This window comes from Hydra vulgaris, chromosome 04 (genome assembly GCF_038396675.1).
Source record: "Hydra vulgaris chromosome 04, alternate assembly HydraT2T_AEP".
Lineage (NCBI taxonomy): Eukaryota > Metazoa > Cnidaria > Hydrozoa > Anthoathecata > Hydridae > Hydra > Hydra vulgaris.
Genome location: NC_088923.1, coordinates 30,962,501 through 30,987,631, shown reverse-complemented (window position 1 = coordinate 30,987,631; position 25,131 = coordinate 30,962,501). Strand labels below are relative to the sequence as shown.

The window sequence follows — 25,131 nt, the reverse complement described above, 5'->3', positions numbered from 1 at the left end:
TATATATTAGAAAATTAAGTATTTATTTTATTTATTTCACAAATTTTTTTTTAAATATTTCACTTTCTTGCAAATTTTACGTCGTACAACTTCAAATTACAAATGTTATTTATTTTATGTAACTTAGTTAAAAAAAAACTTTTGAAACTTAGTTAAAAATCAACGGTTGCTAAGCAACTTTATTATAGAAGTAAAAGAAGAAAAAACGGTAGAATACCGATACTCGATTGATTAATAGTTAAATGAATGTGCAATATTTACATTTTTTTGTTTAAATATTATAGTCGATACTCGAAAAAAATATTCCGAGTAGTCGACTACTCGGAACTTGCTTATAAAGTATCAATTACTCGGGTACTCGGGTAATCGATAATCGTAATTGGATTCCCTAATGGTAATAGATGTATTTTCAAAGTATGGATTGTTCCATTAAAGAATAAAACTGGAGTTGATGTTGCAAATGCTTTAAATAAAATATTTAAAAAACGAAAGTGCAGAAAATAGTGGGTAGATAAAGGTCGAGAATTTTATAATAAGCATGTTAAAGCTCTAGGTGGTGAGTTATACTCAACTGAAAATGAAGAAAAAAGTTGTGTAGTTGAACGTTGGAATAGAACAATGAAAGAGAAAATGTTCAAATACTTTTCAGCTAATTCTAATAGAAAATATATTGACGTCTTAGATGAAATGGTAAATAAATACAACAACACAAGACATTCTTCAATTAAAATGACACCAGTTAAAGCTAGTGATGAAAAGAATAAGAATATTGTTTGGTTAAACTTGAACGGAAATGCACGATCAGAGTCTGTAAGACCAAAGTTTTCAATTAATGATAGAGTCAGGATAACTAAAAAGAAGACAACATTTGAAAAAGAATACACACCAAGATGGACTGAAGAAGTTTTTACTATATCACAAATTCAGTACACAGATCCTCCAACTTATAAAATAACTGACAATAATGGTGAAGAAATACAAGGAACTTTTTATGAACGAGAACTGCAAAAAACGAATCAAGAAATATTTAGAATTGAAAAAGTGATTCGCAAACTCAAAAATAAATCACTAGTAAAGTGGTATGGATATCCTGAATCGTTTAACTCATGGGTTGACAATAAAGAATTGATAGATCTTTCAGATCCATAAGAAGTAGGTTCTTCGAACCCATGCAGAGTAAGTCTGAAAGACTCATAAAAGTTGTGGTCAATTTTATATCTTAAAATATATATTAAAATTGTGGCTGGATAAATGGTCGAAAATAAAAATGAGCCAGAACATACATTTCTCTACTACTTATATGAACTATATATCCAATATAGTAAATCATGTACCAACATTTATGTATATCCAAGTGAAATTTTTGTTCAAGATTAGCAATTTTTTTGAATTCTTTTAATTCTTATGCTATCCAAACTGACAATAAACTGAGGACATTATTTAGTTTATAAATATGAACTTATTGATAGTATAAGATGGTATAACAAATATATGTAATAATGTAGAGCGGATTCTTGATGATTAGACCGTCGGTCTTCTGCATGTTGTGCCACATTCTTTAAATAATGATGCTTTGTTACAATAATTTTTTTTGTATATTTCAACATGGGTGGATTTTATCATATGCTATACTTCGTTAACGATTTCTTTGAATATATAAGATGACTATTTAAAAAATTTTTATGTTTTGCTTCTTTTGAGACCCAGCATGACATACATTTTAAAACTTTTTTTTCTTCTGTTTAGGGTCTCGTTGCAAGTTTCAGATTTGAGGTGGCCACCCTAAATCTCATTCAATTTTGAAAAAAATTATCAGTGTCTTGTGAGAACCAATAGAAAGTTTTAAGAATAAGGACAGATCAATTTTTGAAAGTATGGGGCATTGGATGCACCGTAATATATATATATATATATATATATATATATATATATATATATATATATATATATATATATATATATATATATATACTTGTATTGATTAAAGAAAAAAAAAAAATTTTGATGTGCTTTAAAAATCTTAAAATCTAAGTGTCAAATACCTTACCTTACATGTCTAGAACATATGTAAAACAAACTCATGTATTTAGTATTAATATAAGTTATCGTGTTTTAATTGACCCATTAAAAAAAATGTTTTTCGATAAAATCGAAGCAAAGTAAAATGAAGTATCTAAATCTATCTAGTTTTTATTGATATAAAATTTATCTTTTTTTTTTAATTTTGAATATTTGGCGATGTACAATCTTATAAGAAAAAAAGAAGTTTTTTGTTATTTTTTTTTGAAAGTTTGTCTTACCTCAGTGCCGTACAAATACTTTTTGCGTTTTCTAATAAATTGTTTTAAGATATGGAACAAACTCACAATTGCGAAGCTTTGAAAATAGAGTAAAATGAAGTTTTGAAATAAAATATTTGTGTTCGTGGAAGTAACCTGTTCCTGACATTAACTCTGATAGCCCTACCGTAGCATTTCTTCAGCTTTATTAGAATAAAAGTTAATAAAATTTAGTTGTGTATTTCAAACTTAAGTACCCTATAACAAGCTAAAGGTTTTCATAAAGCTGCAAGAAAGTTTTCATAAAGCAACAAGTTAGTTTTCATAAAGCTAAAAGTTTACACGAAGCTAAAAGTTTAAAAAAAATACCTAGCCAAAGTAAATTAGCTGATATAGACCTGTAATATTTAAAAGATTTGGCCCGCAAGGTAAATAAAATGTTAAACTTCAACCAAAATAAAAAATATTTTTCATTTATACAACTACCAGCCTTTTCTATAACATCAATGAAAAAAACTGCAAAAGAACTTAAATAAAAAAGAGTAAACTTTTCCTAAGATATTTATGTTCTAGTTTTAACAATAATCGAAAAATTGAAATAAAAAAATAAAACATAAAGCTGAGAAAAATAACTTTTAATTGGCGAATGGGTTTTAAATAAATTGATGTACTGGCCAATTTTGATACTTTTAATGGGATTTTTTTTTGGTTTATAATTTTTTTATTTTAATTAAAATATTTTATTTATATTATATTTTATATTTGTTGTATTTTATTTAACTAAAATATTCAATTTTAATGAAAAAAAATATTATAAACAAAACAAAAACTCATTAAAAGCATGAAAACTGGCCAAAATATAAATTTGTTTCAAAAGCTTTTACAAAGGCTTATTACAATTATTTCTCACATAAAACTCGTCAAATTCTTGTATATAACTTACCTCTGAGTCTTCGTTACTGAATAAAAATTTTATGTATACTAAAAAAAAACCCTCTTATATATGAAAAAAATATATATCTTAAAATAATATGATTTTAACAACAATTTCAAATATAACTAAATCAGGTAATGTATTCAAGGACCAGCAAGTTTGACAACTTTAAAGACCAATTTTCAAGGCACAAATAAAGTAGGACCACCATAGATAACAAGTACCGCCATAGATATTAGTAACCATAGGTTAGAGTAATCCAGGTGAAATTTTCATTTCCATTGTAAAATAGTGACATTATGGAGGAATAACTTTTAAAAAAAATATTACAAACAAGTAAAGATACAAAAACACAGAAACATTTTGTATTTAAACTGTATTAAAATAATAAAAATAAAATTTTAAAAATATTTTATAAAATATGTATATAAACAATTAAACATTTTAAACGGCAAAAGGATTCTAAATAAAATTTCATTTTATTACATATAAAAAATCTTTAAATTCGAATAACGGTAAAAAACGGTGAAATTTCAGCAGAATGATTTCGAATTAAATAACTTTAACAAAAATTTCAAACAAACGTAGCAAATATAACGTAGCAAAACATTTTAAACCGGCAAATTGTTAAATGGAGATATTTTATGGAAATCAGTTGTGGGCGATGAAACCTCTTCATCTTGAAGAAAATTGTCCAACTCCGTTTTAAAGAAGCTATTCAGATTCACGTGGATCTATTCAATAACAAAATCAAAAACCTCATAAAGAATTATAAAAATGATATTTAGTACTTTCTTTCAAAATTACGTAAAAAAAAAAGATAAAACAAACCTCGTCTTTATCATTCATAAACTCAGCCAACTTTTTAACAAGGCTACTGAATGATGGACGATTTTCTGGAGCTTTATTCCAACAAGAATTCATCAACAAATAGCTTTAAAAAATAGTAAATTTTTTTAAAAAACATAAATGGTATTAAACATTTATTTATATACCTAACCATAACTGGCCAGTTATAGTTAAGTATCTAAATAAATGCCCTCCTATGTTCTCCTGATCAAAGTGTTTCATTTAATAAAATATATAATGTATATTATTTAATGAAACACTTGGTTCAGGAGAATGCGGTCATGTTAGTGGGCAACCAAGCCAATTAATCAAATATCAAAATCAAACAACTTAATTTTTCAATGTCAATAAATGTTAACCGCAATACAACTATTATGTTGTTTATGAAATTTATGTGTTTTCAAAACTGACAGCAGTACAAATTGACGGGAATGAATTTACAGCAGTACATGTTAACGGCAATAAATAGGAGCTTTGATCATAATTATAAAATTTATGATAAAAAAAAACAACTTACAAATCTGTTGAAATATGACCTGGATTTTCCATATGATAACCCGATTCAAGAACATCAAGTAGCTCCTCGGTTCTTATAATTTCAGGATATGGTATTTTACCCAAAGAGATTAATTCCCATAAAAGTATTCCAAACGACCACCTATAAGAAAAAAAAGTTATAAGAAAACAGTAGAGTAAACTAGTAAAAAAGTTTTGATGGCTTTGTGTTATATATATTTATATAATTAGAAGACAAAATATTTTATTGCTCACAGTTACCACAAGGTTACCAGGAGAAACAATATTTGTTGACTTATAAAATTTTCATTATATAACAAACACACACACCTGATAAAAACTTCTAATGATTTCTCTTTGTACAGATGATTGTGAAGAATCACAGATTTATTTTTTTGTTCTGTTATTGCACCTAAAAAGTTTCCATCAAAGTTTTCCCAATCTCCTGATTTAGAACATCCTGCTGTATTTTTAAAAAAAAATTCAAATCCTTTTTCTATTCTGTTTGAAATGTCAATGCCAAAAAACATATAAACTGAAAAACTGCTATAGTATGCCCAATATTTATGAAAGGAAACCCATATTTAACCACAAACTATAGACCTATTTCTATGGAGTGGACAACTGTCAATAACAAAAAGATGATAACAATTATAAACTTTGAGAATGCGATTGATGCTGTGTCTCACTCTAAGATAATGTTCAAATTGCTCTGTTTTCGGTGTTAAGTATGAATTGATAAACTGGATTACATACTTCTTAACAAACTCAACCTGTTTGTAACTCTTAACTCATATTTAAACATTCTAAAAATTCATTACATTATGAAAAGTACTTCAAGGATGTAACATTCTTGTAAAAAGTAGAATACTTCAAGGAACAATATTAGACCAAATTAATTTTTAGTTTATTTAAGCAAAGTAGTTTCCTGTTTTAAAGATGATTGTAACATCAATTGTTTGCAGATGATAGCAATCTGTATCAAGTGAGAAAATATATTCAACTCGTCAATACTTTAAGAATATTACAAAATAATATTCTTCTTGCCAATACTTTAAAAAAATTTTAAAATGATCAAAGAATTGTCAACTCAATATATCTAATGTTTTTATCTACGCTACAGAAGTAATTGTTTACCTATACATTCACCTGTGCTTCAAGGTTTATAAACTGTATTCAAGGTTTTTAAACTAAAACCTTGATTGTTTTTTTTATCATTATTGAGTAGTGGCAACTTTTTTGGAAAAAAAAAACAAAAAAACAACTAGCATCTAATCCTTTTCTACACCCCTAAATGATATTAGAACTGTTTTTATTTTATTTTGTTTTAAGTACTAGATGTAGAAATTGGAAGATTTCATAATTAACTATTATTTCAAAATTGTAGCAATCAAGTATTGAAAAGAAGGAAATATTTGAACCAGGTAATTTCTATCATGAAAAAATTAAATTAAATATTGTTACATGCATGTTGTTACTTTATAAAATAACATATGAATGTACTTTTTCATTTTAACTTTTTGTTAATATTATTGTAGATTTTTCAAATCTGACATTGATGGTAGGTAAGATGGTGACATTGATGGTAGGTAAAACAAATTCTAATTCTAATGAAGATGAATATCAGTAAAAAACATCGAACAATGCTAACAAATAAACAATGCACCACTTATGCTTCTATCTGATCCAATCCTTGTCAATAAAGAAATTACTTGAGATGGCCTAGTTGCACCTACAACTCCTCTCATCTCAGTTAACACTAATGAGATCAAACAAATTTTTATAGCATCTAGAAAGTAGATATGAATAAAATTAAGATAAACAGTAAAAACAGTTAGAACAGATTAGAAGCATTATGAGGTTATTCAAAATCACAGAAACGAAAGTGCAAAGAATTATATTGAGGAAATTAGAGGAAAAAATCTTGTCCTTTACTTTGATGGCAAACTAGTTACACATTTATATAAGGAAATCCAACAAACAGTTACAAGAGATAGAGCTGCTGTGTCTGTTACTAGTTCTGAATTTCAACGCAAACATGATCTTCTTTTAGGAATTGTTTCAAGTGACACAGGTAAAGCATCTGATCAGGCTTTAGTAATTCAAAACTTATTAAAATATTTTGAAGTTTCAGACCAAGTATTTAATGTGGGTGTTGATACTACAGCAAGCAACACTGGAAGGAAAGAGAGTGCACTTGTAATATTGACAAGAGTATTTCAGAAATCTTTATTGTGGCTATTATGTTGATACCACATCCATGAAATACATATTATGTTTATAAATCAATAACTGGAAATAAAACTAAGGGCCCACAAAAGGCCATCCACTCAAACTTTGAGAAGCAATGAAAAGATCTTGTCTCATTTTTACTAGCTTCTGCTTCTAGTGCTTCTCCTAGTTTTAAAAATCTCATAATTAGTTTTTGAATTCATCAAATGTACTTGGAGGTGAAGACATATATTAAATTTGTTCTTGAAATTGAGATTTTCCTCCGAGAAGATTACAGGCATCTTGTGGAATGTTTTATCTTAATAAGCAGTCTGACTAGCTAAAAAAATCTTAGGATTCACCAACCAGGTGTCTGTCATAAATACCAGGTGCCTGTCATACTAAATTCATAGCGGATGCATTATATCACAATGGCTTTGGAATTGACAGTCTCTAGAGTTTGTCTAATGACTGTTTTATTTTATGCTCCAGGGCTTTTAAAATCCAGTCTTGCTAAGCATTTAGTATTGAATGACTTCAGTTCATTCAAAGCCACAAAAATCATAAAGGAGGAATGGGATATTGATGTAGGAACTTCACTTTTAAATAGTTGAAAATCTCACTACTGGAATCTTTTGCCTAAATCAGTAGTCATAGCTGATTCTGACCTTGAAATTCAAATAAAATCTGATATTTTGAAGGTCTTGTTGGAGCGCGAACTTCTTAATATTAGTGAAATTAATAAAGATAAATCACTTCCTGTTTTAGAAGATGAAAACACTAAACTTTGTGAGCTTGTTACCTGTGAAAGCTGTTTTTTTGTTGTCATTTTGGACTTAGTAAAGAAAGATTAAAGTAAAAGATTTGGTTGGAAGCGTGCCAGAATAAAGGTTTAGACTCGATACCCTCATACAAGAAATTTGTTTTTTTTATGAAACACCTCAGCATCACAAATAATTGTGCTGAAAGAAACATTCGACTAAACTTTTAAATTATCTCAGATATAAAATAATAATACTATTAATATAAAATAGTAATTATACAAACTAACATATTCTTTTTTACATTTGTTAGCAAAAAATGATGATTATTCAAATTATTGAAAAAATACATCAAGCTATTCCAATGATCATAGTAAGTTAAAACTTTCAATATAAGCTAGTATATATACGGAGAGCAGGTATTTACACAGTGTATTTGCATTTTTGAAAAAAGTTAAAAAAATACAAAAAAATTGTCACCTATTATACAGTGATATAAAAAAACAACACTATAAACTTATTTGCAAATTGATGAAGAGGTGCTACTCCAGGCCCCTCTATGCTGATGAATATGAAGACACAGAGGCTGCAGACGAAGCAGCAACAGTGTCTGTGAAAGTCACTTTTTTGTGCAGCCTTTGAAAGCATTGCTCACTACTGCTTGCAAAAGCACATTCCATGGGGTGAGAACTCTATTTGATAGTTTATAGTTTATAGTGATGATATGATGTCTTTTGATGCTCTGTTTGCTTCGTAAATGCCCAACTAGGCACTTAGGGTCACTCTGAATTCCTGTGAGTTGCTCTTCATACATATGCCTGGCAGATTTGACCACTTTGCTGACAAATTTTGGATGCAGTGTGATGAGATATTTTGAAAAATGTGTGGATTTCCTGACTGCATAAATGTACTTGGCCCAAGAGGCATGTTTAGCTTTGACCTCCTCAATAAAATCTGATGTTACCAATTAATCCTGTTTCTCAGTGAAAGGAGAAGTAGTTGAAGGGTTTTGTAGCTTGATAGCTTCATTGTACATTTGTTTGTGTTTAGACCATTAAACATGTTTCCCAATCAACAACTGTGATGTGTGTTGATATGGCTTCCAAATAATCAAATAAATGGAGGTCATAGCAGCAAAGTAGACAAGTTGAGGTCTGCAATGGCAAGCTGATCTTTGATAAAGCAGTGTGTGAAACCCATTTGAGTGTTGCCAAGAGAGGTGTCTTGTTTGATGAAGATAGTCTGGTCCCGCTTACAGTTATGATCAGGTCGAGTGTGCTAGTGGGCTCAAAGTATCAACTACTATGAACATTGGGAGTGTGAAAACTAAGTAAGATGACATTTATCATGGTACTTCTGGAATCTGAGATCACTTTGACGCTCCCCTTTCATGTACGCAGCTGTTGCAATGCCACCATTAATGTCGATAGACTCATAAAATGTATGGCTAAAGTTGAAATTGCCATATAGTAGCATGGCTGAGGAATTTAAGCAATTTTGACCAGTTTGAGCAATTAGGCAGTATCTGCCAAACAAATGTGATCAATGTGATTATATTGATGTAAAACTTAATCATTAAGATCGTGTGAATAATATAAGCAGCAAATGAGAAATGATGGTCAAGTTTTATTTTTAGATAGATTCTCTTTCATATGGCATATGGTTTAATTATCTTAATTGTTTCTGATTAAATTGAATTTAAAAATGCACAACACTTAAAACCATAGTGTATTAATTTGTTGCTCTTGGTGCTAGATAAGAGTAATTTTTATCATTTTGTATTTTTCTTCAAATCCAAATAAATTGAATTATAATAATAATAATAGCAATAATATATATATGTATATATATGTATATATATATATATATATATGTATATATATATATATATATATATATATATATATATATATATATATATATATATATATATATATATATATATATATATATAATATATATGTATACATATATATATATATATATATACTATATATATATATATATATATATATATATATATATATATATATATATATATATATATATATATATATATATATATATATGTATGTATACATACACATATGTGCAGCTACATACAGAAGATGTAACAGCACTCCTTGCATGTTCTGCCTATATGTCATTCAATGTAGCAGCACTCGTCACATATTCCTCCTATTTGTCAGTTGATGTATGTAAACAAAAAAAAAAGAGATGTCAGACTATAGTAATATATAGACTTTGGCAGGAATGGCAGACTATAGCCGGCGCCCGCGTTTACACCCATGCAAAACAGTTTACACGGGTGAAATAAAGCCTGTGCAAAATATAAATTTTTAGTAAAAATAAAGTTTGATATTTTTATGTTTTTATTTTTAGTTATTCTTTTAAAAACTTCTCTAATGATGTAATTTTGTAAAACTGTTTGTTTTACCAGTTAAAAAATGAAACTATTTCATTCAGAATATGCTAAAAAAATTATGAAAAAAATAATTTTTGAATATTCTGATGTAAAAATAAAAATCGAATAAGTTATTTCATGCAGCTATAACTGTTCCGTATTATTCTGTGTTATGTTAAAAGATAAATAATTAGTATGTTAAAAAGCAGACATGTGTTGCAAAAGAATTTCACATAATAGTCTGGGTTATCAGTATTCTTTGGAAATTTGTAAACTTATACAATAAGAACTGTTTGATAATAAAGACAATTTCTTTTTTGTATAATCACACATTTTGCTTAATTGATTGATAAACTAGTTTGTCATACTTTGAAGTTGTTTAAAGTAGTGCATATTTCCCTGTATACTTCCGCCTTAACTACCTGATTTTTTTTTTTTTTTGAAAAAGGCGGCAGTTTATTTTATATATATATTTTTTTTGTTATTCACCTCCTCAAGGCCGAGAAGGCCACTACAGACAAGGAGGCTACTTATTAGTGGTTATAACCCTCTCTCAACTCTATAGCTCCGAAACAGGAACCTTGACGAACAAGGCCGCTGCGCGGAGAAACAAGTTGAGGGCCGTACTACCAGGGACGTGGTGGGATATATGCTAGTATATAACTTGTTATTAAAAATCGAATATCTCATTTATAATCAGCAGACTGCTAATCGATTTTTATAGTATAAATTGAGTGTCTGATACAAAGTTATCAAGTTATTCAGGTTATCAAGATATTCAAGTTTATGATATTTTAAGCAGTGAAAGTGAATAGGAAACACCTGAATCAAGTGAAAGTGAAGAAGCTGCATTCGATTTTGAAATTGAAGATATTTTGCACGTGTTTATTGAAAATGAATATTTATAGATAATTTATAACTTTATGTATACTATATTTATATATATCCTTTTGTATACTATATAACTTCTTTATATTTTATTTTCATTTTTATACTTGCGCTATATTTATTAAATTTAAATATATTTTACAGCAATAAACCTGATATATAAAATATTACTGCATTTAATACCCTTCTATTGGTTCTATTTATAAAAAAATGTAAAAAAAAACATTTTTTTTTAAATTCATATAACGTTTATTTTTATGCATGCCTATATTATATAAGAAGAATATATTTAAAAAGTATATATACCAGAGTCTTATAAAATCTATTTGTACTAAGTCTTTTAGAAATATTAGTAAATTAAATGGAAACAATAATAATAATTAAAATTTTAGCCTAAACAGTTGAAAAACAATTGTAAAAGAATGGAACTCTTTGGTTCAAGGTTTTTTTTTAAAAAAGATTTCAATATAATTGTCACTATATTTTTATAGCTTAGAGATATCACAGTTAAATTTTTAAAATTTAATTTAATTTACAAAGCACAAGAAAAATGAGTCAACTAAAGAAGCGCAATAAAAAATGTTATATTTTATTCCATTATTTTAATAAGACAATATATTAATACTTTAATAGATCTCGCAAAATTGCTACGTTCATTGCAAAATATTTTAAGCAAATATCAAGATGCTTGAATAAAGAAATGTGGTGGTTGAGAAGGTTGTATTTCTGCCATTTTTTTTGTTGCTTGCAAATTATTGGCTTGACTATATCTGGAATAAACTCAACAAAAATCCGATTATACAACTGATAAAACTGGAGAATAAAAGAATAAAGTCTGAATAAAAATCAAGAAACAAAACCAAAATAAAAACATAATAACAAAAACTCACTAAGTAGAGTGCATACTAACAACTCTGAGCGAAAAATAAAAAACTGCAGTGAGTTATAATATTATTTTTGTGTTCATAATTATATAATTTCAATATATTAATCTTATTATTATTTATATAATTTTAAAAATTGTTAGTTTTTGTTTTTTCATTGTCAATTTTTACCTTATTTAATAAAGTTGGAATTAAAAATTAATTTGTAAACAAGCAATTTTAAAAGTTATGAAATTAATGTTGATTAATTATAAAACATAAATAACATAAAAAAACATATATTTCATCAATATAAAAAACAACAACTGTAAAACAATTAAATAATTAAAAATCGAGAGCTAAATACTCACAATATTAAAAAATTGGGTTAGAACCCTATTATTCTAACCTCATGGATTGTAAAAATTTTTATATACGATTGACATTTTTATTCACAAAGAAGCAGAGAAATGAATGAACTTTTATAATAATATTACTAAGATCATTCGTTTTTATAAAACAAATATATGATGAAATGATGATAACAGTTTTTTATATATTATTGTTTTAATTAGAACGATTGATTATATTTTAACATTGAATATTGTTTTTTATTTCATTAATTACTAACTTATCAAATAAAAATTAAATATAAAAAACTATTTAAAAAAAAAACGTTAGGTTTTTTTTTTTTGCAAGTTGTTTTTTGTCTTTTTATCGCTAAAAAAACATTTATTATTACAATTAAAATTCTTACTATACCTGGCATAAAGAGTCAACAAAATAAAATTTCAGAATAAAATTTTTTATCAAAACATAATTTTTCAAAAAAGCCCACGCAGCCCGCGAAGACAGGTTAAGACTATAGCTTGTGCACTCATTTACTCCTGTTGGAGCCTGTATATATATATATATATATATATATAAAAGCCTTCCCGAAAGTCGCGTGTGGTCACACATCTTGTTTGTCTTCGTTTAAAGTAGTTTAAACAATTTGACCACATTTTTATATAGTAAGCGTTTTAAGAATTTGCAACAAAAAAAAATACAGAGAATAAAGCAACAGTACTTGAAAAAATTAAAAATTAAAAAAAGAAAAATTTGGCAAAAAAGTAATATACCTAGATGTTTTACTTTTTTTTTTTTTTTTAGGTCGCTTGTTATTTTCCACTACCAAAAATGATACAAGTCAAGGAAAAAAGTAGTTAAGAATATTATAAAAGTAAAAGCATTTTTTGATATAAAATTTATTCTCAACTTTTGTCAGTCAGTATATTAAGGAAACACTTTATTATTTGCACTAGAAATATGGACAATTTTTAAATTCATTTTTAAAATTTTTTTTGCTAAACTTTACTGTTTTTATTAATGCACAGGAAAGCGAGAAAAATTGCTATTTACTTGTAAATTTTTTTTTTTTAAAAAAAAGGCTGCACTTTTGTTGGATTCTCCAAATTGTGCATTTAAACCTAATAGTTTATTTCCTGATGAACTATTCATTATAGTTATTGACGATTTTCCAAAGGCTTGTGGGCTAGTGATTTGTAATTTACTGAACTTTTTTAACAAAATTTTTAGAAGGCTCATTTTAGGATTTGAGCTTGAAAAGGACCTCACTTTTGCTACAACATGGGGCTCACAGTGACTGGTGAACTTTAATTCAGATAAAACCCAATTTTTTTCAGCCAATTGTTATTGCAATAATTTAGATCTTCCTATATTTATGAATGGTAATGTACTCGATGAGTGATCTATCCTTCATCTTCTAGGATTAACTCTTAGTTCTGATCTTTCTTGGAAACCATGGAAACCATATATCAAATCCATTGCAAAGTTAGCATCTGCTACGGTATCTTTTTATCGTGCTCGAAAATTTCTTACTCTGGATTCTATTCTTTATTTTTAAAAATCTCAACACCCTCCTTGTATGGAATACTGTTGCCATATCTGGAGCAGATCTTCTAATGATGCTGTTTCTCTTTTAGACAAGGTGCAAAAATGCATTGTAAAAACAGTTGGACCTGCTCTTGCAGCCAATCTCCAACCATTATCACATCGTCGTAATGTTGCTTCTCTTTCTCTTTTCTACAAATATTATAATGGGCACTGCTCTAAAGAGCTAGCGCCTCTTGTGCCATCTACTAAAATTTATTCTCATGTTACTCGTCATTCAATTAAGTCTCATCCTTTTTCTGTGACTGTTCCTAAGTGCTCCAAAAACTCTTATTCATCATGTTTTTTTCCTCGAACATCAGGTCTTTGGAATTCGCTTCCTTCATCTTGCTTTCCTGATTCATATAATTTGCAATATTTTAAGTTGTCTGTCAATCATTATCTGGCTTCATCTTTTCTCTTCCAGTAACTTCCAAATCTAATAGTGGTTGGTTGCAGCCTTGTTGGAAGCAAAGATGTTAAAAAAAAAATTCTTTTATTTAATTTTTTCTGTCATTACAAAATTTATAAATCAAATAATATATTTTACAAATAAATAGCAAACAAATAAATTTATTTTCTTATTTTCCGATTATATATTGAGAAAAAATGCTAAATATAGCAAAAACAATTTTATAAGAGAAAAGACGTGAAAACAAATGTAAGAAAATTTCTTATAGTTTTAGCGTACATAGCAAATTTCTAATTTCGAAGTTTCTTAATTATACAGGCTGATAAAAACTGCGAACAAATTTCATATCAAAACTTTCAATTGTTGTTAAATTGCAATAAAATAAAATTTGTTTTTTGCCTCAAGTTGTATCAAATTCAAAAGCTAAAAACAACAACCACTCTTAAAAAGCAAATGAAAAAGTTGTATAAAAATTTTATAAAATTTTTTTTCTCTTCAAATTATTAAATTTTTGTAGTTTATTTAATTAAAATTTGATATTTCGTTACAAGCTTGTTTCCTTTTTTTAGAATTGGTTTTTTTCTCGGCAGATAAGTTTAGCTTTTTGCCACAAATTATTAAAGCACTTATAAGTTAAAAGATGTGAACTGCTGTGGTCAGTGTGTTTAAAAAAATTATTTTAAACGTGGACAAACAAGGCGATTGCAAACGCTTCCCGAAAAGCCTTGTGTGTGTGTGTGTGTGTGTGTGTGTGTGTGTGTGTGTGTGTGTGTGTGTGTGTGTGTGTGTGTGTGTGTGTGAGTGTGTATATATATGTATATATATATATATACATATATATATTTAAACATCTTAACTTCCAACAAAGCTATAAGCAGCCACTATTAGAGTTGGAAGTTACTGGAAGAGAAAAGATGAAGCTTATAAAGCAAGATAACGAATAACAGGCAACTTAAAAGATTGCAAATTTTATTAATAAGGAAAACAAGAAGGGAGCGAACTCCAAAGGACTGATGTTCGAGGAAAAAAACTAGATGAATAAGAACTTTTGGAGAATTTAGGAACAGTCACAATAAAAATAAAAGTCACAAGAATAATAAATGTTGACACGAGAATAATAAATTTCATTTAGTAGATGGCACAAGAGAGGCTCTTAAGAACATGTATGTATATATATATATATATATATATATATATATATATATATATATATATATATATATATATATATATATATATATATATATATATATATATATATATGTATGTGAGTATATGGAAAATCAAAAACAAATCAACTCACACATCAGATTTTTCGGTGTAAAGACTTTCAAAAATCGCTTCATAAGCCATCCAACGAACTGGAAGTTGACCCTTTAATAAATATTTTTAATAAAAATATAAACTAAAAAAACTAATGTTTCAAGTTTTTTAGATTAAAATCATACTGTGTTTAAAATTAAACTTAAATTAAAAATCATACTCCTGTATTTTTTCTGTACACATTTTCAGCATATATATCTCTTGCCAGTCCATATTCTGAAATTTTGCATACTTTTTCATGTCCCAAATAAATATTTCTGCATGCTAAATCTCGATGAACAATCTAAAAGCAAACATTTTAGCAATCAAATTAAAAAACAAATAATATTAAACTTAAAAGTGAACAATTCTACATATGTTGCTTAAAAATATTAACTTCACTCAATATATTCACATCCACAGGCTCAGGAGGCCACTATTATCAAGTAGACTAGTCAAATTTTTTTCAAAAAAATTTTAAATTGTTGTTATTACCCTCTCTCAACTTTACAACACCAAAATACAAACCTTAATGAACAAGACCGCTGCGCAGATAAACATGTTGAACACTGTATATCTAGAAACATGGTAGGATTTGTATACCTCTTGCCTATTAAATGCTTTACCACTACACCACTATCATATATTAATTTTTTGAAGAAAAAAAGTTGTTTACTCATTATGGTGTGAACACTGATATTTTTTGACATCTAAAAAAATAATATACCTCTCTGTTTTTAGTATTCAAACCTTATAAATAATATTAAAAAAATACCTGAAGCCCAGCAAGATGCTTCATGCCTGAAGCAATTTGCCATGAAAATGAAAGCAATGTTTTTTCATCAATCTGATCATCTGATGGTAAATCTTCTAAATTCTCCTGTCTTAGTCGAAGAAGACGCTGAGTACGCAAAAAGGTTAGAAGACATCCAAAGGAAGCATACTCTTCAAGAACATAAAGATTTTCTACAAAAATTGTAAAAAAAAGTAATCACAAACCTTACAAAAAACTTTCTAAATTTATTTTTAAATTTTTAAACTGCCACTGATTAAATCGTTTTTTTTCTCCATGTATTCTTCCTCATTATGAAATTATAAACCTTTCAATTATTTCAAATAATAAACATCTGTATTCAATACTGACCAATAAAAAACAATTTTTAATAGCTTATTGTCATCCAATAAAAAACTTACGATCAGTTATACACCAGCCAATAAGTGAAATAACATTTGGATGTCTTGAAACACGTCTCATCATTCTAAGTTCATTTAGCATATCTCTGTAAGTTTCTGCAGACGCATTGTCTGAAAGAATAAACAAACAAAAAAATGTCTAAACAATATTTTTTTAAATGTTGCAAAAAAGTTTTTGATAACATTTCATTATATTTTTGATTCTATTTGAGAGTGTGCTCACCATGCAACATCTTAATAGAAACATCTTTACACATGTTGGGATCACCTTCATCAATTATACGCCCCCCACTAACGTGGCCATACTCTCCTGATCCAAGTATTTCATCAAATATTATGTGCTTAAATTCCACAGATTTTCCTTGGCAGATAAGAGATCCTGAAAAAAAAAAAAAAAAAAAAATCTTAAAGAAGTGTTACTATACAACTTAATAAAAAAAAAGTAATAAATAAATAATACACTTAATAAATAAATAATACACAAGTAGATAATGATAATCTGACAAAATGTCACGACAACTGTCATTAAAAAGATATTGTTGTTCCATTTAGTTTATATTCAAAATATGAACACCTGCTTTAGTAATTAAGAAAGTTAGGCAAATTAATTTGTCAAGATGATGTCGTCTATGCAGCTCTTATAATGCCACCACTTTGATTATATATTATCTCAGACTGTTATGTAGACATTTGTATTATATATTGTAAGCATGTTTGCTTCCGCATGTTAAATATATATTAGATTATACTTAAAGAATATTTTATTTGTATACTGACTAATTCAACTTAACAAGTTATGGGTCCAGAAATCAATACCAAAGTTTTTTGAATACCAAAGTTTTTTGAATACCGAAGTTTTTTGAATATCAAAGTTTTTTGAATACCAAAGTTTTTTGAATACCAAAGTTTTTTGAATACCAATGTTTTTTGAATACCAAAGTTTTTTGAATAAAGTTTTTGTTCAATAGAGACTAAAAAAAGTTTTGTGGGTTAAAAAACACTGAGATATTTGAATCTTAAAGGTTTATAAGAAGTGATTACTGAAACCCAAGATGTTGAGGACCATAAAAACAAACTAGTATTTGCAGAAGTAATTGATTATCTAGATAAAACATTACTTTCATTAGTTATGTGAGTTGCACAAGGTGAAATAAGAGAAGCATTCTCGATCTTTAAAGAACACTATGCTAGGTATAGTAAACTCAGAATTATAAGATTGTACAATTAGCTTACAACTCGTCAAAGGATCAGATTACTGACTTTATAGCAGAACATTAAAGAAACATTAGCAACAGGGCTGAAATCTGCAAATTGCAATGTTTATGTTACACTTTTAGTAGCAATAATTTTTCAAGGGTTGTCAAATAAATATAAACCTTTTATTGCAGTTGTAAAACAATTAGAATTTATTTAATGTTTCCAAAAACTTAAACATGTAATTAGAAGTTTTAAAGAAACAGAAAATTCAATAATTAATCAGGTCAAACAAATACAATTATAAAAAATAAAATGTAAAGTTTAAAAATAAAACAGTACTAAAATGTTACTCATGTGGAACCTAAGGTCACAAATCTACAGATTGTTATAAAAACAAAGAAAGAAAATCCTTTAAATATAATAAACCTTGTAAATATAAATAATCAAACACCCATAATGACAAATCATGTCATGTGACATACAAATGATAAATCATGTCGCAAACAACAAAAACAGACAAAGCAAAAAAAGTTAAAATGGACAAAAGTTATGTATTTAAATTTGAAGATAGAAATGTGCACCTTCCATCAGAAAATAAGCAATTCCTTGTTGACTGTGGTGCAACTACCCAAATTGTTAACAATGATGACAACTTATTTATCTGGACATTTTAAATCTGAGGAACATTACATTGTGTTGTCTGATAGTACAAAAAACAGTTTCAGTAGAATAAAGTACTAAAGATCGAAATTTAGTTCAAGCTAAACTTAAAAATACTTTATTTATACCAAGTTACCCTAATATCCTATTTTCAGTCCAAGCAGCCGCACAAAAAAGTTCAATAGTCAATTTTAAAAGTAATACTGGAGATTTAATAACAGAAAATGGGATTTACAATTTAACAAATGTAGCAATAAAAAACAACAAATAAAACTCACACAGCTTTTACCTCACACAACACACAGCTTTACCCCAAAAAAAAAAATTTTTCCTAAAAACTGTTTACAGTATATTAATGATCATTTTTGAACAAAAAAATAAAATAAAGTTTGAAGTAAAAAATAAATTGATTTTTAGTCTCCATAAAGCAAAAAAAAAAAAAAAAAAAAAAAAAAAATTTGTTACTGGGTCCAATTTTGCAAAACTCAATAAATTCCCTGACATTTTAGTATAGTTTAGACTTTCCCTGACTTTTCCAGATTGCTGGCTGACCTGTTATTTTCTATGTGCATGCCAAATTTATTGAAAAAGATTATGTCACTTAACTTTTTGTAGCAGAACATGTACCTAACTTAAGATATTGTAAATAAAGTAAAATATTGAGCATATAACCGTAGCCGGCGAAACTGGTGTGAGGGGCATGTCGTCAATTTTTAAAAAATTGTTCTCTATATCTATAAATTTCTTAAAAAAAAAAGACCTTTACAAAAAAAAAAAGAAAAAAAAAGAAATAGTGTTGTTATTGACTTTGACAAAATCAACTAAAAGTTGAGTAGCCGAAAGTCAAAATGTCAATCTTGAGGTAAGATAGTTGTAAAATGTGAAAACCTTTTTTACAAAAATGTGAATAAATTTATTTTTTGTCACTAGGTATAATTAATGATATGTTTATAAATGTTTTTATAGACAAACTCACATAGTATTTATGACTTATGAATTATTTCAAAATTTGAAAAAGTAATCTTAGTTAAATAGTTAGCTTTACTTAAAATTTTATTAAAATTTAAACTTTTAAAAGTTATTTTTTTAATGCTTACTTTAAATTTAATTTATTTATACACTTTTTTTTTTAAATTTATTAGTTTACCTAATTAAAATTTTAAAAAATTCTAATTAAATTAAAAATTATTTTTTAAATTAATTATATTTTATTCTTTTTAAAGTAAAATAAAATTTAAAGAATAAAATAATAAATTTAAGTAACTTAATAAACTAATTTAAAACTTTGAATTTAACATTTGTAGATTTGTATCTCAGGATAAAAATTTCCCTAAAATTTTTAACTTGGGAAATTTTCCGGAAATTTTTGAAACTTAAGTTATTTTATAATTAATGGGAAAAGTTTCATGTCTTATATTTAAGCAGCTGTAATGGACAATTTTAGGGTAAAATATTGTGAAGCAGATTATAAAAAATTTAGAAAGCCTACTTTAAAAAACACGTTTTTTAGTATTTTGTTGAGTTTATTATAACTATAAGGTGCAACTATGAAAATTTGTTTTAGATATAAACTACTTTAACTGTATTTGCACTGTACTAAATGGACATTAAACCAATATTTAATAAATACTTTCTATTTGCTTTTTGTATAACCCCCCTTCTCTCCCGTGTGACATGTGACATTATTAATCCGTCTTTCTCCATAGTATATGACGTGGCATATATTTCATAACTAATTGATTAAAAGTATTCAATATTATTAAGTTTCAACAAATGAGGAAATCCGGGAGATGTGTGTGAACAAATAACTAATTAATTTTTAATGTAAAAGTACTTCAGAGTTTTCAATTCAAGTTAAGTACGCTGTGATAAGCATTCAAGTTCAAAATATTTTTTGTCACATCAGTCTGTAGCTAATCACCTCCACCCTCTATCCTTATGTGAAACTTGGTGGCACTTTCTAATACCTCTGCCTTCTTCTAGACTATTATGTTTCATTTCAACAGGTCTTTATATATAATACAGTTACTATCTATTTTTTTTAAGAATTTATTTTGAGTTAAAAAATTATATTTATATTATACAATATTTAAAAGAATGAACATTTCAACTTTATTAGTATTTTAAATTTTTATTATAACTATTAAAATTTGTTGTTGTACTGGTTTTTAAAATTTGTTGTTGTACTGGTTTTTAAAATTTGTTGTTGTACTGGTTTTTAAAATTTGTTGTTGTACTGGTTTTTAAAGTTTTTTAATTTCAATGATTTATTAAAGTCTTATTTTCAAGTCTCTTGTGGCATCTCCAAGTAATAATCAAGTTGGTCTAAAGCTAGTTTCTAGTGGGAACACGTCTTTTTTACGAGTTTTGTTAAAGCATTACTGTAGTGTAGTGAATTTAATAGTCTATAATTAATTCTTAGCCAACATAGAAGGCTTTATTCTTCATATAATCATATGCAACTATAATATACAAACAGGTTAGTTTTAGTATACAAATAATTAAACTCAACAAGGATAGTAATAATTATAAGAATCAGCACATTCTACCATACTAAATAAACAAAATAAGTAAATAAGTTCAAATTGTTCAATTATAGTCATTTAAATATTTAGGAGGATTCCGGGATCTTCCTGAACAACGAGAGATAGATTCTTCAATAGAAATTCCATTAGGATTTGTCGGAGAGAGAGAGAGAGAGTAGAAAAGTTTTGAGAACTTTTCAGATGGAGAGGCTCAGGTAAAGGGATTGTATCAGGCTCATTGGAGTTATCTTTGTAGCTATTATTTCCGCCATTATCACTGATTATATCAGCTATTGGTGCAAGATGTCTTGTAGCAACAATCTCATGTCCATCAGGTCTCATATCCATCAGGCATTCTTACATGAGAATATTTACTATTAGCCTCTAAAAGCTCAATCTCTTCAACCAGTGGTTCTTATTTGCTGTGTCGAACATGCCTTTTAAGCAATACAGGACCTATGTAGGAACAGAGTGTCCATTAGAAGAACGTTGACTGAATCTAAATAATCATTTGTAAGGTGTAGTGTTAGTAGAAGTACAAAGTATGGAACGCATTGAATGAAGAACATGTTCCCAGTTCATGATAGGTAAATTCTTTGATTTGAGAGCAAACGAAATTCCTTTCCAAATTATGCCATTGTATCTTTCACACTGACCATTACCCTGAGGATTATAAGGAGTAGTTCTACTCAGGTTGACACCTTGAGAATTAAGAAAATTGCAGAGCTCTGTAGACACGAAGCAAGTACCTCGATCTGAAAGTATATAAGCTAACATACCAAATAAAGTGGAAAGTTGGGTTAATGATTTAATTATGGTTGAAGTAGAGACATCATGATAAGGAAATCTTGAAAACTCATCACCAACTGTTAAAAAATATTTGTTGCTAGATGAAGACGGAATAGGTCCTTTAAAATCCATGGTTCCTTTAAAATCCAATAATTTTACATTTTGTCACAAGGTAAAATTAGTTATATATTTAAATTGTTCTTACATTTTAAAATAAATTTTGAAATAGAAATTTAAATTTCAAATTGATATTTTTATTTTTATAAATTTCAAATTAAAATTTGGTTTCAATATTTAAAAGAATAAAAAATTTTTAAAAGTTAATAGTATTTTTAATTTATACAACTTCAATGTAGCTATAAAAATTTATCATATAACGAGGTAAGGTGGTTATGCTACAGTATTAATTTAATAAAATTTATTAGGATTTTATATAAAAAGTCTATGCATATCCTAAACGCTTATATCTATCTCATTATCTTTTCTAGAGCAATACAAATAAAGTTTGAAAATGTTCAAAAACAAGGTGTTTATGGGTAATTTACTTCCTACAATTTATTTGAGCAAAAGTAAAGAAACTGGAATAATCAGATACAACAAAGTTGTAGTCATGGTTTTTGTCGATTTAGTTAAAATATCACTTAATTTTATTTTTTCCCCTTTATTCACTAAGCAATGCAGGGCTGGACTTAAAATATATTTAGGCCCAGAAAATTTTTGTAACGTAGGCCCACAGTATTAAAATAAGGAAAAAACAAGCTTAAAACTTAAATGTTGTTGTGGGCAGTAGGCACACTATGAAACTGGTCAGGCCACCAATGCTTTAAACAACTTAAAGACGTTCTTTTTAAAATCTTCAGAGCTTCTATCCATCAAAGAGTATTCCTAGAACAATTAAAAATTGCAAAAAGTATTCCTATATTTAAAGGAGACATATTTGAAATTAATGACTATTGCCCCATCTCTGTTCTTTCCACATTTTCAAAACTTCTAGAAAAATTATGTTCAACAGAATATACAAATATTTTCATGATAATAATGTACTTTACATCAATCAATTTGGTTTCAAGAAATATAATTCAACTGAGTATACTACTATCCAATTTGTAATTGAAATCTCAAAATCATTTGAAAAATCACAATATACACAAGGAATTTTTATTTACCTATCAAAAGCTTTTGATAAGGTCGATCACCATATTTTAATTTATAAACTTAAACACTACGGAATACAAAATAAAATTTTAAAATGGTTTAAATGTTATCTATCTTACCGAAAACAATTTGTACAATTTAACAATGATTATCAAACCACTTTTCTTAATATAACCTGTGGAACTCCACAAGGTTCAATTTTTAAATATCTCCTTTTTAAATTTACATAAATGGCTTAAATAAAGCCTCAAAACTAATGAGCATTATGTTTACAGATAATACAAACTTATTACTTTCTAGCTATGATATTACTGAACTTTTTAAAACAATGAAGAACTCAAACATGTATTTAATTGATTCAAGTGTAATAAGTTAACCTTGAATACAAACAGGGGAAAACAAAAAGGGTTTTATTCCATTTGATTACAAAAAAAGCAATTTCTGCCATCAAAATTTACCTCAAATCTTTATAGATCAAAAGGAAATAAAAAGAGATTTTGTTAAAAAATTTTTAGGAGTTTTTCTTGATGAAAACATTACTTGGAATCATCATATTGATTATATAAGCACAAAAATTTCTAAAAACACAAGGATCTTATATAAATCACGAATCTACCTCAAGAATGAATAATAAAGTTGGATTAAGAAAGTCTTAATCCAACTTTATTATTCATTTATACATAGTTATTTAAATTATGCTAATTAAATTATGCTTGGGGAAGTACAAAAAAAGTAAGCTGCAATGTCAAAATCAGAAATGTGCAATCTGTATAATCAATTTTGCAAATCACTTCTCTCATTTGAAGCATTATTTTATTAAAATGAGAATTCTAAATATATATGAGTTAAATGTATTTAATACTTTATGTTTGTATATATATGGTTAGATAACTTATCACTAGCCGTTTTCAAAAATCTTTATACTTTTAAACCAATCAGTAAATATATTTTGAGAAATAATAACTTTTTAAATGAATCTTCTTGTCAAACAAACTTTAGTCAAGTTTGTATTACCTATCGAGTGCCACACCTTTAGAATAAAATTGCTTTGCCATATTTTAATTTTCAAGTACCCATTACTTTTTGTCTTTTTAAAAATAAACTAAAAAACCTCATTCTTTCATTAGATAATATATTGAGTTAATATTATAAGTTAATATTATTAATAGTAAAAGTTAAAAATATATTTTGGTTATATATTTATTTTAAATATTACATTCCAAATAAACATCCTGACCGATTTTTTAGTATAGACTTTATATTTATGTATTGATTCAACAATAATTTCTTTCCTGAAGACTTTAAAAACAAGTTTGAAATAAATAGAAATGAAAACTAATATCTAAGAGCAAATATAAGTAACACATATAAACTGCCTCAAAACTTTAGCAAAAATACTGAATACAGCAATTGCATATCGAGGACCAAATATATGGAATATTTGTCAAAAAGGATTCAAATGTATGGCAAAGCCATTAAGTTCATTTCAGTTTCTAAGCAAAAAAGAAACTTTTTAAATTTGAGATTCATTTGTGCTTGAGTTACTCTGAAGTTATTTGATTTTATTTTTTCAGTTTTTTTTATCTTCATTTGATTTACTGATAAGCGCAGCAATTTTATGCCCATTAGGGTATTTAAATTAATATCTACACTCTATTGAAAATATATATAGAGGATCTATGAAAAGATTGCAATGATGTATTGTCATCCTCTTTAAGTCCTTGTCTGCTTAGTTTTATTTTGTATTTATTTTATTTATAAAATAAATTGTGAAAAAGAAAAGTTTATATTTTATAATGCATATATGAAAATGGTGCTTGTTGATAAGATTTTATTGTCTTCTTCGTTCTACGGACATATTTTTTCTTTCTTGTATATATATTTATTAATTATTTATTGTTAAACAGCAAGATAAATGAAATTTAAAAAATCAAAAAACAAATTATCAAATTTTTTTTCATGCCCTAGCACCTTAAACAACGTTTTTATGTGCTAGAATTAAAATTCTTTTAAGCAAAGAACTTTAAATTTAACAAAATAGTCAGTAAGGTTCAAGACAAAAAGTTTTTTTTAACTTTTTTTAATAATTCAATAGAATATGTCATAAACAAATGGGGGGAGACATTGGCACCTTAGAGTGAATAAATAGTCACAGCAAAAAACATAACAAAACAGCTGGAATATGGTAGCCGTGTGCCTAGCGCACCTCTACATATGATAAAATAAGATAATAAAAAACGTTTACAAAAAATATAAAAAG

The 25,131-nt window shown here is 27.0% G+C and overlaps 2 protein-coding genes across 2 annotated transcripts in view; one reads left to right on the top strand and one right to left on the bottom strand.

The window, feature by feature from the left end:
* The first annotated feature begins 618 nt into the window (after window positions 1–618).
* On the top strand, window positions 619–1,149 carry LOC136079343 (uncharacterized). The gene has a single exon (XM_065795077.1). The coding sequence runs from the start codon at window positions 619–621 to the stop codon at window positions 1,147–1,149; it is 531 nt and encodes a 176-aa protein (XP_065651149.1).
* Window positions 1,150–3,564: 2,415 nt separating this feature from the next.
* Window positions 3,565–25,131, bottom strand: part of LOC100203544 (fibroblast growth factor receptor 1-like) — a gene marked incomplete at its 5' end in the record, with an annotated part of 61,198 nt that continues 39,631 nt past the window's right edge. Inside the window, 8 exon segments of the mRNA NM_001309675.1 lie at window positions 3,565–3,947; window positions 4,045–4,147; window positions 4,580–4,720; window positions 15,353–15,423; window positions 15,533–15,655; window positions 16,127–16,317; window positions 16,546–16,656; window positions 16,769–16,924. Of these exon segments, the coding sequence (NP_001296604.1) occupies window positions 3,825–3,947; window positions 4,045–4,147; window positions 4,580–4,720; window positions 15,353–15,423; window positions 15,533–15,655; window positions 16,127–16,317; window positions 16,546–16,656; window positions 16,769–16,924 (1,019 nt within the window). The 3' untranslated portion in view covers window positions 3,565–3,824.

Bases quoted from the DNA above. Each gene is read 5' to 3' on its own strand.
- LOC136079343 (XM_065795077.1), top strand. From the start codon at position 619: ATGAAAGAGAAAATGTTCAAATACTTTTCAGCTAATTCTAATAGAAAA.